The sequence below is a fragment of the Apodemus sylvaticus genome, chromosome 3, assembly GCF_947179515.1.
Source record: "Apodemus sylvaticus chromosome 3, mApoSyl1.1, whole genome shotgun sequence".
Classification (NCBI taxonomy): Eukaryota; Metazoa; Chordata; class Mammalia; order Rodentia; family Muridae; genus Apodemus; species Apodemus sylvaticus.
This window is the reverse complement of record NC_067474.1, coordinates 116454157-116471986: the sequence shown is the minus strand read 5'-3', so window position 1 is coordinate 116471986 and position 17830 is coordinate 116454157. Positions and strand designations below refer to the sequence as shown.

At 41.0% G+C, this 17830-nt stretch overlaps 1 protein-coding gene across 1 annotated transcript; it reads left to right on the top strand.

Annotated features, from left to right (window-relative positions):
- The first annotated feature begins 6418 nt into the window (after positions 1–6418).
- Positions 6419–16678, top strand: LOC127680311 (PRAME family member 8-like). Its single transcript, XM_052175807.1, has 3 exons — positions 6419–6705; positions 6846–6997; positions 16536–16678. Exons 1-3 carry the CDS (start codon positions 6419–6421, stop codon positions 16676–16678), a joined length of 582 nt encoding a protein of 193 aa, XP_052031767.1.
- Positions 16679–17830: the final 1152 nt, after the last annotated feature.

The following is a 17830-nucleotide window of genomic DNA, read 5'->3' as shown; positions in this document are numbered from 1 at the left end:
GCAGCCCTATTTGTAATTGCCAGATGCTGGAAAGAACCCAGGTATCCCTCAACAGAAGAGTGGATGCAAAAAATGTGGTATATCTACACAATGGAGTACTATTCAGCCATTAGAAACAATGAATTCACGAAATTCTTAGGCAAATGGATGGAGCTAGCGAATATCATACTAAGTGAGGTAACCCAGACTCAAAAGGTGAATCATGGTATGCACTCACTAATAAGTGGATATTAACCTAGAAAACTGGATTACCCAAAACATAATCTACACATCAAATGAGGTACAAGAAGAAAGGAGGAGTGGCCCCTGGTTCTGGAAAGACTCAGTGAAACAGTATTCAGCAAAACCAGAACGGGGAAGTGGGAAGGGGTGGGTGGGAGGACAGGGGAAGAGATGGGGGCTTGTGGGATTTTCGGGGAGTGGGGGGGCTAGAAAAGGGGAAATCATTTGAAATGTAAATAAATTTTATCGAATAAAAAAAAAAAAGAAAAGAAAAGGAGAAAGGGGGCAGCCTTGTCTAGTCCCTGATTTCAGTGGGATTGCTTCAAGTTTCTCTCCATTTAGTTTGATGCTGGCTACCGGTTTGCTGTATATTGCTTTTACTATGTTTAGGTATGGGCCTTGAATTCCTCTTCTCTCCGAGACTTTAAGCATGAAAGGATGCTGAATTTTGTCAAATGCTTTTTCAGCATCCAATGAAATGACCATGTGGTTTTGTTCTTTGAGTTTGTTTATGTAGTGGATTGCGTTGATGGATTTCCATATATTGAACCAACCCTGCATTCCCCGGATAAAGCCTACTTGATCATGGTGGATGATCGTTTTGATGTGTTCTTGGATTCGGTTGGCAAGAATTTTATTGAGTATTTTTGCATCGATGTTCATAAGGGAAATTGGTCTGAAGTTCTCTTTCTTTGTTGGATCTATGTGTGGTTTTGGTATCAGCGTAATTGTGGCTTCGTAGAAGGAATTGGGTAGTGTTCCTTCTGTTTCTATTTTGTGGAATAGTTTGAGGAGTATTGGTGTTAACTCTTCTTTGAAAGTCTGATAGAATTCTGCACTGAAACCATCTGGTCCTGTGCTTTTTTTGGTTGGAAGACTTTCTATGACTCCTTCTATTTCTTTAGGCATTATGGGACTGTTTAGATGGTCTAGTTGGTCCTGATTTAATTTTGGTATTTGGTATCTGTCAAGGAAATTGTCCATTTCCTCCAGATCCTCCAGGTGTGTTGAGTACAGGCTCTTGTAGTAGGATCTGATGATTTTTTGGATTTCCTCAGTTTCCGTTGTTATATCTCCCTTTTCATTTCTAAGTTTGTTAATTTGGATACTTTTTCTGTGCCCTTTGGTCAGTCTGGCTAAGGGTTTATCTATCTTGTTGATTTTCTCAAAGAACCAGCTCCTGGTTTTGTTGATTTTTTGTATGGTTCTCTTTGTTTCTACTTGATTGATTTCGGCCCTGAGTTTGATGATTTCCTGCCTTCTACTCCTCCTGGGTGAAATAGCTTCTTTTTGTTCTAGGGCTTTCAGGTGTGTCATTAAGCTGGTAATGTATGCTCTCTCCATTTTCTTTTTGGAGGCACTCAGGGCTATGAGTTTTCCTCTTAGCACTGCTTTCATTGTGTCCCATAGATTTGGGTATGTTGTGTTTTCATTTTCATTGTGTTCTAAAAAGTCTTTAATTTCTTTCTTTATTTCTTCCTTGACCAAGGTATCATTGAGTAGAGTATTGTTCAGTTTCCACCTGTATGTGGGCTTTCTGTTGTTTCTGTTGCTATTGAAGACCACTTTTACTCCATAGTGATCAGATAGGAGGCATGGGATTAGTTCTATCTTCTTATATTTGTTGAGGTCTGTCTTGTGACCAATTATATGGTCGATTTTGGAGAAGGTACCATGAGGTGCTGAGAAAAAGGTATATTCTTTTGTTTTAGGATAGAATGTTCTATATATATATCTGTTAAATCTAATTGGTCCAAAGCTTCAATTAGTTTCATTGTGTCCCTGTTTAGTTTCTGTTTTCCTGATCGGTCCATTGAGGAAAGTGCAGTGTTGAAGTCACCCACAATTATTGTGTTAGGTGCAATGTGTGCTTTTAGTTTTAATAAAGTTTCTTTTACGAAAGAGGGTGCCCTTGCATTTGGGGCATAGATGTTCAGGATTGACAGTTCTTCTTTTTGTATTTTTCCTTTCACCAGCAAGAAGTGTCCCTCAGGGTCTCTTTTGATCACTTTGAGTTGAAATTCAATTTTATCTGATATTAAAATGGCTACTCCAGCTTGTTTCCTGAGACCATTTGCTTGTAAAATTGTGTTCCAGCCTTTTACTCTAAGGTAGTGTTTGTCTGTGACCCTGAGGTGTGTTTCCTGGAAGCAGCAAAATGTAGGGTCCTGTTTACGTATCCATTCAGTTAGTCTGTGTCTTTTTATTGGGGCATTAAGTCCATTGATGTTAAGAGATATTAAGGAATAGTTTGTTACTTCCTATCATTTTTGACGTTATTTTTTAAATTTGAATGCTTAACTTCTTTTGGGTTTGATGAAAGGTTACTATCTTGCTTTTTCCAGGGTGAACCTCCTTGTATTGGTGTTGTCCTCCTATTATCCTTTTTAGGGCTGGGTTTGTGGATAGATATTGGGTAAACTTGGTTTTGTCATGAAATATCTTAGTTTCTCCATCTATGGTGATTGAGAGTTTTGCTGGATATAGTAGTTTTGGTTGGCATTTGTGTTCTCTTAGAGTCTGTATGAGATCTGCCCAGGACCTTCTAGTCAGCATGGAGAACAATGGGTCTGTGGAGCAGGAGGACTCACAAGTCAAATAAAATTTTAATATTCTAAGAGGCATCTGGCACAATAGAATAATGAAACTATTGCCCTTAAGTGCAGTGTGACTTAATGGTCAGACTATGCAAACCTGGATGCTCATTCTCTGAGATCCTTCTTGGGCATTGCCCTGGTCAACAATTTTAAGATCTTGGTATCTTCTTTGTGTGGAGAAGGAAATGCAGTGAGTCCTCTGATCAGTAAAGATGAGTCCCAAGATCTCAGGATCTTAAAAAACCCTGGAACCAGAGTTTGTAGATAAAGTCCTATTGGTTGAACATGTACCTACCATGCTGGAAATCCCAGTTAGATCTTCATCATTATACTTACATCATGTGGACATGTACACTTGAAGTTCCATTGGACCTCAGCATGACAGAAAACTAGCCTGTGTCCTTTGTTGTCTTGGAGACAGGGTCTCACTCTGTAGCCAGGTGTGCCTGTACTTGGCAGTACAGACCAGTCTGTCCTAAAAGTCAAAGAGATGCTTCTGCTTCTACATCTAAAATCCTGGAATTAAAGTAGTATATCATCAATTATAATGCATCTTTCTAGTTGGGTGCTTGTTTGTTTGCTTCCTTGTTTGTGTGTTTATGTAGTTTGGACTCGACTGTTTCTTCAAGTTAGTTAGTTTCTTCTTAGATCAGATTTAGTCAAATATACAATCCTTCTGTCTTAGCATTGCTGGAGTGAGTTAATTTAAATTAAGAAAGCTTTTTTTTTCGCTGTGTGGTGAGGCATGCCTTAAATCCCAGCACATGGGGCCAGAAGCAGATTATTTTCTGTATGATTAAGGCTACATAGTGAGTTCCAGGGATACTTAGAGAAACAATGTTTCCAAAAGGCAGGAAGAGAACTAGGAAAGAGAAAGAGAATGTTTCCAGGAAGTCAGGGCTACAAGATAATCCAATCTCAATAAAGCAAAACTAAATAAATAAATTTGAATAAATAAATAAATGAATATAAGAAAGAAACGAATGGGGAGGGGGAAACTGGGAAAGGAGAAATAATTTGGAATGTAAACAAAGAATATAAAAAATAAAAAAGCCGGAAGGTGGTGGTGCACGCCTTTCAGTTCAGTTTAATATTTCTGACTCTTAAAGAAAAATGTTAAGGTTTGGCCAGGCACTGGTGGCACATGCCTTTAATCCCAGCACTTGGGAGGCAGAGTCAGGTGGATTTCTGAGATCAAGGCTAGCCTGGTCTACAGAATGAGTTCCAGGACAGCCAGCCAGCCAAGACTACACAGAGAAACCAACCAAACAAAGAAACATGCTTTAGATATTTCAGGTGTGAGAGGTGGTTTTTTTTTTTTTTTGCCTGCATTTGTGTAATTGTAAGCTGTGGAGAGACTTTGGGGGGGACACTTGGCAGGAATCTGACTTTGGCCAAGGACAAGGAAATGGGCTTCAGGCTGGAATCTGACATTAGGACCTGACCAGTAAATTCAGGCAGGAATCTTAATCTTAGGGTGGAACAAAAGAAGTAGGCTTCAGGGAAGAATCTGATTTTGGCCAAGGACAAAGAAGTGGGCTCAGATATTTGGTCATTGTGACAATCCCATAGAAACTATTGTCACGGGAATAATCATGGGACTTTTCTTATTGACTTGCTTGTTTCTCATTGTACTGCTTTCCCATCATACGTACATGTAATGAAAACAGTAGAAAAGCAGATTAGGAAAATATTATACGGGCCCCAGCCTCAGAACTGGCTGGGGTCATGCTACAATGTTGTCCAACTATCTTTTTTCTTTTTAATCCTCACTCCTGTGCTGGAGAACTTGTTGGCTGACCTGGTTTGGTCAGTAAGTGAATGCTTGTGCTTTATTAGTACATCAGAAGAAGTATGGATCCCCTGGGACTGGAGATGTGGTTGGTTACTGTCACCATGTGCTTCTTAGAAATAAAACTTCTGGTCTCCTACCAGATTCATCTCTCTAGACCATTTCTGTATTTTTTTGTTTGTTGGTTTGGTTTTCTGTTTTGAAGCAGGGTCTCTAGTAGCCCAGCTCACCTAGCAGGTATATGTAGCTGAGATGAAGTTGAAGCAGCTATCCTTCTGCCCTTCCTGTCAGATGGCTGAAATCTTAGGTATGAGGCAAGGGAGCCTCTTTGTATAGTGGCAAAAGTTTCCTTTTTCATAAGATGCAGAATAAACATCAATTTATTAGCAGAAAATGAGAACAACTTCTGAATGGGAAGATTTCAAAGGGATTCTAGCTAAACCTAAAATGGCCTGTGCAAGTATACAAGATGGACGGACCTTTGCATTGTCTTACCTTGTCACAGTATGGTATGGGGGCTCCCTTGCAGCTACTGGCAGACAAACCCAGTGCTCTAAAAGGATGAGTCCTCTCTTCAGACCCTTGATTTAAATGAACATTTCCTTTATTCTGGGACTGAAGACCCATCCTTAGAACAGAGTGGGAAAACAGGCCATTGCTTATCTCACCTACTCTGGCAGTTGATGCTGGTGGTTTGCCAGTTAGGCCAGCTAGAAGCCTAGAACAGTAGATCTTGATAAGAATGAAAGAAATTAAAATCCAAAGTTTCAAAGTGAGTGGCATCTCAGACTTGGTTGGCTGAGCTGAGTCATGAAGATTTCAAGATCCTGGCTAGACTGGAATGCATATCAATAAGTTATGTCTAAAATGATGGAACCCGGTATGCAAATACTTGCCATTAATGCCAACACTGTTGGAGAGAATTAGGCACATTTCTGATAGTTGACGTCCAGCCTGGTCCACAAGAAAGTGTCAGTCCAGAAAATGCTTTATAGTGAGACCCTGTCTCAAACAAGAGTAAAACATACAACATACAGAGAAAACCAAACGGGAATGAAGTACAATAAGAGCTAATACTAGTGTGTTTTCTTCCACACATTTCCCCCTACACTGCATTCAAGTGCAGGTCCAGCTGGGGGCAGAACTCAGCCTGTGTTCCCAGCACAGGAGATCACCTTTCACTCTTGCTTGCTGTGCTTGGTTTTCAGCATTTTCATTTCTGTTGCTGTGCTTGTAGTGGACAATGCCCTTGTCGCAAGGTAGCTGCACATTGACAATTGTGCTGCTTCATTCTCCCATGCTCTGCAATAGAACTATGGGTATCCAGACATCTTTCTAACTGTTCTGAGATAAAAAGTAACTGACTGTTTCAACTTCACTGATTGTTTGCTTTAAGTCTTTTGAATAGAAGACAGAATATGGGAGGGTATCTCAGGGAACCTCTCATATTCCTCTGAGAGTCTTTATGAAGTAATGGCACACCCTAAAATGATGAGACTACACTGTCCCCAGAGTGCCCACTCCTCAGTAGAGTAGCATTCATAGTAGCAGGGTTTTGGATGAGCAGCAGATTAGTGGCAAGTTACAGTTCATATGGAAGATTCAAAGTGCACCATGATTCCCTGTTAGTACTGTGGCTGTGAGACTAGCAGAGCAAATGGGAAAATCAGGTTTTACTATGTGGGTGATAACCCTGATCCTGAGCTGCCTTCTACAAAGGGAAGGGGAAATCTACCCTAAGCTTTTTTCTGAGAGGATATGTTTCTGGATGCTTCCACAGGACCCCCCTCTACCTGAATCCCTAACGATGACTTTACAGGCTTTTCCCACACTCCAAGAGCTGGCAATCCGGGAGTTGGCAAGTAATGAAGACTTTGTTATCTCTACTCTGGAGTACCTGCCCAAAGTGTTCTTCCCCCCACTGTTCAAGGAGGCCTTCATTAAGAGACGAAGAAAGATTGTGAAGCACATGGTAGCAACTTGGCCCTACTCCCACCTCTATCTTGGCCCTCTTATGGACAACTTCCATATTGATACTTTCAAGGCGGTGTTGGATGGAGTAGATTGGCTGAATGACCAGGAGGTTTGGCCTCGGTGAGTCTGAGTTAGCAGAAAGGCAAGGCTGTGGTTGTAATTCAAAGAGAATGTAATGCAGGGAGGTTAAGACATGGGATTAAGGTAGGTTATATATTTCACATCCAAACACACTAATCTCCTTTCTGTTTGACCCACAGGAAGTGTAGACTCAAAGAACTCTATTTTTTCGATGTCAACGATGACTTCCTGGAAACATGTGCTACAACACAGGGTCATCTCCAAGTTCCATGGCATCGTGTCAGAGTTTCACAGCACAATGAACATACAACATTGGTGATTCGACAACTACGTATTCATTCTAATAATAGAATCCTGTTTGACATTCTTAAATATGATGACTATAAGAGTTTCCTGGGGTGGGTCATGATGAGATTACATATAATGAGATTCTGTTTTTATGATATAAAAAAAAAGAAAGTTGAGACAATACAAGGTGTTGGATCCCTTGGGATATCATGAGATCTATAGTTACATTCAGGTGGTTTTAAGCAACCTGGCATGGATGCTCTGAAAGAGCAGTCCGTGCTTTTAACTATTTAGGCATCTCTCTAGCCTCAATAATCATGTTGTGACATCTCTGGCTTGGAACTCACCATGTAGACGACCTGCCTCACTAACCACTGCCTCTGGAGTACTGAAAATAAACTAGTACACAGCCATCTCTGACTTTTTTTTTAATTAATTTTTTGTTTGTTTTTCTTCTTGATGTTTTTGTATGTTTTCCCAGGCTAGACTCAAAGGTATAAGAGTACCATTTCTGTTTCTTATTGTGATAAGTGTAAATCACTGAGGTGGATCATATTCCACTCTTTTATTTTTGAAGTGGGGTTATAATGGGTAGCTCATTCTGTCTTGGAACTCTTTATATAGATCAGGCTGAATTCAACCTTCTTGCATCTGTCTCCTAGATGCTGGGATAGAAGGTATGTTGGACCAACCCTGACTTCCTGGCTCCCAAGCATGATTTCATTTCTCTCTTGGGCATGCTGAAATGGTCTTCTCTAAAACCAACTTCTGACAGATATCCAGGGTTCATCTTCCTTGTAAACACAGTTTTAAATTTCTTTAAGCAATAGGTGTGTGTAGCCCAAGTAGGTTCCAGCTCATTCCATAGCCTGTGTTGACCTAGAACTTCTGCTACTCTGGCCTGAGACCCTTGAAATTTGGGATAGCAGGCATGTCTCACTACATCTAGGTCACAGAGTGCAGAGGAGCTACCACAGGGTTTGTGATTCTTGGCAAGTTCTCTCCCAATTCAGATACACACACACACACACACACACACACACACACACACACACACACATATATATATATATATATATATATATATATATATATATATATATGTTTGCTGGTGTCTCTGTGTAGCCCTGGCTGTTCTGGAACTCACTCTGTAGACCAGGCTGGCCTCGAACTCAGAAATCTGCCTGCCTCTGCCTCCCAAGTGCTGGGATTAAAGGCATGCACCACCGGTAGCTTGGCTCTTTATTCCAGAAGAGATTTCACAATTATGAGAAGGCATTTCTCCCTAGGTATACTGTATGTTCAGTTTTGTGTCAACTTGTTTCAACCTATGGTGGTCAGACAGAAGGGAATCTCAACTGAGAAAATGTCTCCATAAGATGCACCTGTAAGGCATATTCTTAATGATGGATGGGGAGTAACAAGACCACTGTGGGTCAGGCCACTCCTGTGCTGGTGTTCCTTTTCTATTAAGAATGCAAATTGCATAAGTAAGTCATGAAAGGAGAAATCCAGGAAGCAGCATTCCTCAGTGTGCTCTTCATCAGCTCCTGCCTCCTGGATACAAATTGGAAAGGAAGAAGTAAAATCATCACTATTTGCAGATGACATGATACTTAAGTGACCCAAAAAACTCCACCAGAGAAATCCTCCAGCTGATAAACAACTTCAGCAAAGCAGCAGGTTATAAAATCAACTCAAGCAAATCAGTTGCCTTCCTATACTCAAAGGATAAGCAGGCTGAGAAAGAAGTTAGGGAAACGACACCCTTCAAAATAGCCACAAACAATATAAAGTATCTTGATGTGACTCTCACCAAACAAGTGAAAGATCTATATGACAAGAGCTTCAGGTCTCTGAAGAAGGAAATCGAAGAAGACCTCAGAAAATGGAAAATATCTGCCATGCTTGTGGATTGGCAGGATTAATATAGTTAAAATGGCCATCTTGCCAAAAGGGATCTACAGATTCAATGCAATCCCCATCAAAATCCCAAAATCCCAACTCAGTTCTTCACAGAGTTAGAAAAAGCAATTCTCAAATTCATCTGGAATAACAAGAAACCCAGGATCGCTAAAACTATACTCAATAACAAAAGAAATTCTGGGGGAATCAGTATCCCTGACTTCAAGCAATACTACAGAGCAATAGTGTTAAAAACTGCATGGTATTGGCACAGTGACAAACAAGTGGACCAATGGAATAGAATTGAAGATCCAGAAATGAATCCACACACCTATGGTCACTTGATCTTCGACAAAGGAGCCAAAAACATCCAGTGGAAAAAAGATAGCCTTTTCAACAAATGGTGCTGGATCAATTGGAGGTCAGCATGCAGAAGAATGCGAATTGATCCATTCTTATCTCCATGTACTAAACTTCACTCCAAGTGGATCAAGGACCTCCATGTAAAACCAGACACACTGAAACTAGTATAAAAGAAACTGGGGAAGGCCCTTGAGGACATGGGCACAGGGGAAAAATTCCTGAACAGATCACCAATAGCTTATGCTTTAAGATCAAGAATTGACAAATGGGACCTCATGAAATTACAAAGTTTCTGTAAGGCAAAGGACACTGTTAAAAGGACAAAATGGCAACCATCAAATTGGGAAAGGATATTCACCAACCCTACATCTGATAGAGGGCTAATATCCAATATATACAAAGAACTCAAGAAGTTAGACCCCAGGGAACCAAATAACCCTATTAAAAAATGTGGTACAGATCTTAACAAAGAATTTTCACCTGAAGAAATTTGGATGGCCGAGAGGCACCTTAAGAAGTGCTCAACATCATTAGTCATTAGGGAAATGCAGATCAAAACAACCCTGAGATTTCACCTTACACCAGTCAGAATGGCTAAAGTAAAAAACTCAGGAGACAGCAGGTGTTGGTGAGGATGTGGAGAAAGAGGAACACTCCTCCACTGCTGGTGGGGCTGTAAGATGGTACAACCACTGTGGAAATCAGTCTGGAGGTTCCCCAGAAAACTGGACATGAGACTTCCAGAGGACCCTGCTATACCTCTCCTGGGCATATACCCAAAGGATTCCCCGGCATGCAATAAAGAAACATGCTCCATCATGTTCATAGCAGCCTTATTTATAACAGCCAGAAGCTGGAAAGAACCTAGATTCCCCTCAAAGGAGGAATGGATACAGAAAATGTGGTATATTTACACAATGGAATACTACTCAGCAATTAGAAACAATGAATTCACAAAATTTTTAGGCAAAATGGTTTGATCTGGAAAATATCATCCTAAGTGAGGTAACCCAATCACAAAAAAATACACATGGAATTCAATCTCTGATAAGTGGATATTAATTAGCCCAGAAGCCCTGAATACCCAAGGCACAAATTGCATAACAAATGACTCCCATGAAGAAGTATGGAGAGGGTCCTGATCCTGGAAAGGATTGATCTAGCATGGGAAGGGAATATAAGGACAGAGAAAAAGGAGGGAGGTGATTGGAGAAGGGATGGAGAGAAGAAGGTTTATGGGACATATGGGGAGGGGGGATCCGGGAAAGGGGAAATCATTTGGAATGTAAACAAAGAATATAGAAAATAAAAATATTAAAAAAAAAAGAATGAAGACGGAGGCAGGAGGATTGCTGAGATTTAAAGTATCAAGCTAAGGGTAGATACAAGGAAAAAGCCTTATGCCAAAACAATTAATTAAAACCTAACTACATATGAAATTATAAGTTAAAATTGTTGTTGGAAAGTGATGAAGTGAATAGAATTTTCATATGGTGGTGGGTTGTCTGTTCCTGTTGCCTGTAGCATGAATCATTCTGGAGTTGAAAAACATGGTTCAATGCCTAGGACTACAAAGAAAGCAAAGAGCGTTTAGGTGCAGTGAAAGCTACCTGAGATCCAAAGTCAGCCATTAAAATGGTTTTCCCTTTGTTTTCTTGTCTTTAACCTTGAGCCTAGACTGGCCTGATAATTGTTATGTAGCTAATGATGACCTTGAACACTTACTTCTCCTTACTTAACCTCCCACACAGAAATACAGGCTTTCTGCACCATGCCTAGTGTGGAGATGGTGGGGTATTGAAGGACTGGAGATGGGAGCCATGGTATTCAGACCACTAGATGACCTTTTATCATTTAAGCTATAGCTCTCATCCTTATTTTGTTTGGTTTGTTCTTTAGAGATACAGTTTTGATCATATGTATTCAGGTTTTAATTAATTTCGTTTTGGCATAAGGTATTTCCTTGTATCTACCCTTAGTTTGATACTTGTTTTTAATTTGTTTTAATTAGTTTGTAATTCAGACTTCAACTCATATAACCAAGGGGGCAGGCAGGTTGTGACAGAGGGGGCATGTGTGTCTGTGTCTGTGTACCTGCTCTTGTGTTTATGCATATGTGCTTTGTTGGTTTTGTGTGTGTGTGTGTGTGTGTGTGTGTGTGTGTGTGTGTGTGTGTGTGTGTGTGTGTGATAGGGCTTTTCTGTTTATCTCAGGCTATCCTTGACTCTGTAGAGTAGTCTGACCTAGAGTTCAGGGATCCAACTGCCAGTAGTTCCCAGTGCTGGAATTAAAAGCTCATGCCACCAAATTTTTTTCCAGGTTTGTTTTGAACTCAGTATAAGTCCATATTTTGATCTGAGGTACCCACCATAGTAGACTCCTTTCCCAAGGTCTAAACAAATAGAACCTCTGTATTAGCCTGTTAGAAACTATGATGGGTCTTTTTGTTTCCAGTGTAGCAGCAAGATTTTCTCAGTGTATCTTTGATGTTTGAAAATATTATACTGGGCTGGCATAATTTGATAAACAAGAACTGTGCATGAGTTCACAAGAACCAGCAGTGAAACTACAGAAGACAAAAACCAAGGTGTACTGGCTGATTTTGTGTTTCAACTTGACACAAGGGGGAGTTTTCACAAAGAAAGGAGCCTCTCTTGAGGAAACACCTTCATGACATACAGCTGTAAGTCATTTTCTCATTTAGTGATCAAGAGTAGGCCCTACATATAATCAATCCAACGGATAAGAATTAAAGGTCTAGTCAGAGCTGACATCAGAGCACCTAGCCAGGGGTATCCAGAGAACAGACAGTGGCATAAATTTCTTTTCATGTCTTTGTGTCCTCCTCCTTTTGAGGTTTTCTCCAACCACTGTAAGATTTTTTGCTGATTACTCCATATCAATTAGTATAGGGTCAATAGTTTTTCCCCCAAAGCTGTACATAATATGTAGTCCACCTTATCTAATGTAAAGTACATCCATGCCTCTCCAATTTGTACGTCCATTATGCCAATTTGTGCAGGTGAGACTCCATATCAGAGAATCTGGCCTAAGTTTGAACTCAGGTAGATTAGCATTAGTTTCCAAGTTGCCCTCCAACAAAACCTAAACCTAGGTCCAGACACTAGGCTAATCTCCAACAATAGAAGAGTTTCCAGGTTATACCCTCAAAAAGACCAATGTCTCTAGGTTATTCCCCAACAATCCTGCACCACAGGGTACAAACCCACCGTTTGGTTATTTACAATCAATGCAGTGGGGAGAAGTTAAGTTTATAACTGACTCCCAGCACCAGGCAATTATGTTAAAGGCCACAGCAGCTTTCCAATGAGATCCTTGCACACATATTTCCTGCTTGCTCCTTACTATAAAGTCTTACGTCAATTGACATTCAGACTGTTCCCCGCCCCCCCCCCAACTTTCCTACATGACAGTGGTGGGTTGGGGGTGGTGGCGAGCCAGCTGGAATAGAATATAGACCCTGCTGTGAGTTTCATCAGATTGGCTCCTCTTTGTTTTTGGGGGATCACTAATATTTTCCTGGAACAACATTTTGGTGTATTGGCCAGAAAGTTCCCCATGGCACTTGGGACTACCGATCTGGAGGGTCTTGAAGTCGGCAAAAGTAGTCAAGGTATTTGTATTTTTAATGTTTGTAACACTGCATTAAACTTGCTGCTTTCCCCCTGTCTGAGTGCTAAATTTATCAGAGCTTTCTGTGAGATATGCAGAGCAGAAGAGAAGTGGGCTTGTAAATGTGGTAAATCTTCCAGCTGAGAAGATTTATTTGTGTGGAACCTGGTGGTTTGTGTTGCCATGGGAATTCTTATAGGTTTGGTTCCTGCTGCAGAATCTAAGTGTCAGAAGCTTTTTCTGGGGCCTGAGGAGGTGAGTATTTGCACAGTGACACAATAGTTTGTGATTTATGTGGCAGCTAATTTGTCTGAATACTAGAAACTTTCTGTGAGATCTACAGAGCATAATGAAAATTTGGGCAACAATAAATGACTTCTGTTGCCATGGTCATTTTTCCAGGTCTGAGTAAACATTTGTGCAGTGCTGAGGGTTGTCATGTGTGTCTGAGCACCCCTCTTCTTGCTTCTTGTTTTTGTTCTTTTGTTTTTGTTTTTTTTTATGAGACAGGGTTTCTCTGTATAGCCCTGGCTGTCCTGAAACTCACTCTTTAGACCAGGCTGGCCTCCAACTCAGAAATCTGCTTGCCTCTGCCTCCCAAGTGCTGGGATTAAAGGCGAGCACCACCACTGCCCAGCTTTCCTGTTCCTTGTTGCTACAGGCCATATCATTTTCTTTCAGGGCTGAGTGGTGCCACATTTGTCTTCTGTGAGCATCACCTTCTGGTTGATTGGTGTTACTACATGCTGTATTTTTTCTGGTTTTGATTGATTTTTGTTTGTGATTGTGACTTTTTCTGTTTATTGATTCTAAACCGTGCCATATCCTTCTGGATTCAAGACCTTGGATTTGTTTCCATGGCAGGTTACTGTTAGGACAGATGTATCTGGGAGTTGTGGCTATGTCAGAGCCAGGAAACATTCTGAGCCTCGGTTTGGGTGTGTGTGGGCTCAGGGCACAGAGGAGTCCTTCAGTCTGGGAATAAGGTCTTTTTGTATCCGTGGCCAGTTGCAGTTAGGGATAGATTTATCTGGGAGCCATGGCTACATTGGGCCCAGGAAATGTCCTGAGTCTCTGTCTGGGGTGGATGTGGGCACAGGAGGAGCCAAGAGATGCCCACCAATCTGGTTCTTTTCCTGTCTGGGGTGGATGTGGGCACAGGAGGAGCCAAGAGATGCCCACCAATCTGGTTCTTTTCCTGTGAGTGTAAACAACTTTCAGGTTACTTCCCATTTCTACCTGTTAGAGAGAGAAGGTTGGATTTGTGTTTTGGGTGTCATAGAAAGGTCTTTTTCATGAGTGCTATTTATGGTTATTTCTTTTTCCTGCGATCGGCAGGGAATGTTTTATTTGTGTTTTTGTATTGTGTTTGTGTTTCTTATAACAAGATGACTTTGACAAAGTAATTTTGATGAGGTGACTTTGATCAGATAATTTTAACAAGATGACTTTGACAAGTAACTTCAACTTGACAGACATATTAACATGAAACAGGCTATGTCTTCCACATTCTACAGGTTCTCTTCACCACAGAAGAGGCCAGGGATCTGGTTCGTGGCCCCTCTGGGAACCTCCAGCCCACCCCTGCCACAATATTCTTGTTTTCTCCTAATTCACCCAGATTGGGATTTTAACTCTCAAGGTGGCCAGAAGACAGCCCACAAATCTGGCCAGAGTGTATATTAGGCAGAGAGAAAATAAAAGCTCTACAGCTCTTTTACAGAAGGTCATGGAGGCATTTTTGTCAATACACCGCCATGGAAGCAAAGGCGGCTGTTGCTCTAGCATTTACTAATCAGGCAGCACCAGATATTAAGATATTGAGAAATTAGAAAAAAATAGTCTGAGGGACTTAGTGATGATGACAGAGAAAATATTTAATAAAAGAGAGATGGAAGAAGAGAAGTAGATGAGCAGACAGAAGCAACAGACTCAAGACTTGGCAAAGATCCTGTTGGCAGACACAGCCAAACCTGAAAACCGTAGGAGACACCTAAAAGAGGTATCTTCAGAGGAAGGAGATAAACAGGGCCCTGAAGATCAAAAGTGCCCCTCACTAAACCCAGGATAACCTTAGAAATAAAATTTAAAAAAGACTTAACAGTGACAACAGAAAAAAAAAACCCTCAAGACCTCTTAGAGGCCCTAACAATTTTGGACTATTGAGTCTCCACTAAGAGGGCTATTTCTATACAGAGAGGCCTTCTGACTACAGAAGGAAGGACTATCAAAAATAAAGAGGAAATCCTCTTCATACTAGGGGCTCTATAGGGACCTAAAAAGCTGGCCATCATTCATTGTCAAGGACATCAAAAGGAAAGACTAAACTCCAACCCAGTGGGAAACAAGACATCCTAATGGGTGGCCCTAGAAATTGTGCCCCCATGCCCTTAGTTGGCCTAGACCCATGAGTTCCCACACTCTGACTAGACAGAGATGTGATCTGTGCCAAAATCCTGCCCATGTCTCACTGTCATAAGAGATGATGGAGGACAGCTGACCACAAAATAATTGTAATAGAGAAAATGGGTCTGGTCTACACATACTGAAAAAGATCCCCTGTTCTTCACACACAAGAACCAGGAGAATGCAGGTCTTAGTCTGCCAGTCCCACATCAGATTTAGTATGCCAGTTTGAAAGTAGTTAAAATTGTTAAAAACTGCAAGGCCTGTCAATTGACTAATATAGTTGCTAATGAGAAGATCCCCAGTACTCAATATCAGAGCACTAAGCCCAGAGTCTATCAGGAAATTTACCTCACAGAGGTAAAACAAAAAATTTAGATACAGGTTTTTGAAGATGTTCACAGAGACCTCTTCAGAATGGAATGAGACTTTGCCAACTAAGCATGATACTGTGCAGATGATAATAAAGAACTTACTGAAAGAATTTCTTCCAAGATATAATTTTTCTGTTCATATGGCCAGAAAATGGACATACATTTTTGTCCCAAGTAAATTGGAGATTAGTTAATTTTCTGGGGATTGATTAGAAGCTTCATTGTGCTTATAGAATGCAGAGTTCAGGACAGGTAGAAAAGAAAAATAGAACCCTAAAAAGAGACCTTAATTAAATTGACCTTAGAGACTGATGGTGAATGGGTGACTTTTCTCTCCTTCATCCTTTATAGTATAAAAAAATTTCCCATATCAGATGGGACTCACCCTGTTAACATTATGTTTGGTATACCTACTGATAGAAGTTATTACAGAAACAGACAATTGCTAATTGTTATATATTATCAAGGGTTTACAAAGGGTATCGTAATGTGTTTCACTTAAACTTTGTGCTTTCCATAAAACAGTCCGGAGCTCTATCAACTTTATCCAAGGACTTGGTTAAGAGATACTGCCAGGGGTCACTAGAACTTTGCTGAAAAGGTCCCTGTGCTTTAGAGTTACAGTGTGGATATGTTGGAAACTGGTGAGCTTAGCTCAACGCCCCCAGCTGAGCTGTTTGCACAGGTTTCCTGAGAGCAAAACATCCTGGGGTTTAGCTTGATTCCTGCCTTCCCAGTGTGGTAGGGACTTCTCAGGTGCCTGACCTATGGCTATAATTGTTTTTTTTTTTTCCTGTTCCCTTCCCTGGCCTCTAGTATATATATTGCTGGTCTCTCAGTAAAGCTTTGGCATTCTCCTTACAGAATGACCTGTGTCTGTGTTTTCTGTTAATCCCCCAGGCCTACGCCCCATACTCTACTGTGGCAGTGCGGGTCCCATCAAGGATCCACCATGCATCTGTTTGCAATTGAAGAAGACCCTGGCCAGCAAGAGGAGGTTTCAGTCTCAAGACTTCGTCCTGTCTACTGATGGGTGCCTATGATGCCCTAGGGACAAAGACATAGCCCTGTTACTGTTTTCTTTTCTTTTTAATATTTATTTATTATTATATGTAAGTACACTGTAGCTGTCTTCAGACACACTAGAATAGGGCATCAGATGTCATTATGGACGGTTGTGAACCACCATGTGGTTGCTGGGATTTGAACTCAGGACCTTCGGAAGAGCAGTCAGTGCTCTTTAACCACTGAGCCATCTCACCAGCCTCCTGTTAATGTTTTCATGAAGCCACAGGAAGTCCCATCATTAGGAATTCTAGTCACAAAAGAAAGGGGCTAATGAGAGTCTAAATGTTTTACGTTCAGACTCCAGTTTAGAGAACCTGTCTGAAGGTTGAACTCAGGTAAACTAACAGGCTTGTAAGTAGCATTAGTTTTCAAGTTGCTCCCCCCCCCAACAAAACCAGAGCCTCGCTCCAGTCTCTAGGTTAATCCCCAACAAGACCAGCATTTCCAGGTTATTCTCCCAACAAACATGTACCCCAGGTAACAAGCCCTATCTTGCCTAACAACCACCAATACAGAAGAGAACAGAAATTAAGTTTATGACATGACTGCCAGCACAAGCCAATTATGTTAAAAGTTATAGTAACTTTTCAGTTAGATGCTTGCACATGTACTCCCTGCTTGCTGCTTATTATAAAGCCTATAACTAATAGATATTCAGGGTTCCCTGCTCCACCAAAATCATCCTGCATGTGCATTGGAGAGTCCCAAGCTAGCTTGAATTGATTAAAGACCCTGATGTGATTTGCATCACATTAACTCCTCTCTGTGTTTTGGGGGATCACTAGCATTTCCCTGACACTATACCACCACACAGAAAATCTGACTCTGTTGAACAAGAAAATCTACCTGGTCCCAGGGATACTTCTGATGTCATTGGTGACTCTCTGATATAGAGATCTTACTATATTTACCTTGAATTCATGGGTCCACTCAATACCATCCCGGAGCTGCCAGGAGCTGAATTCAGTGATTTGCTAGTACTAACTGCCATGAACGTCATGACCTCTGGGTTTCAGACCTGATGCCAGACATGGCCTTTTATGGCAGTGATGGGAGTTGAGTTTCTTTTGAGTACTGAGAAATGAAGTCCCGAATAGTGGTGGCCCTGAAGAAGACACAGAACAAAG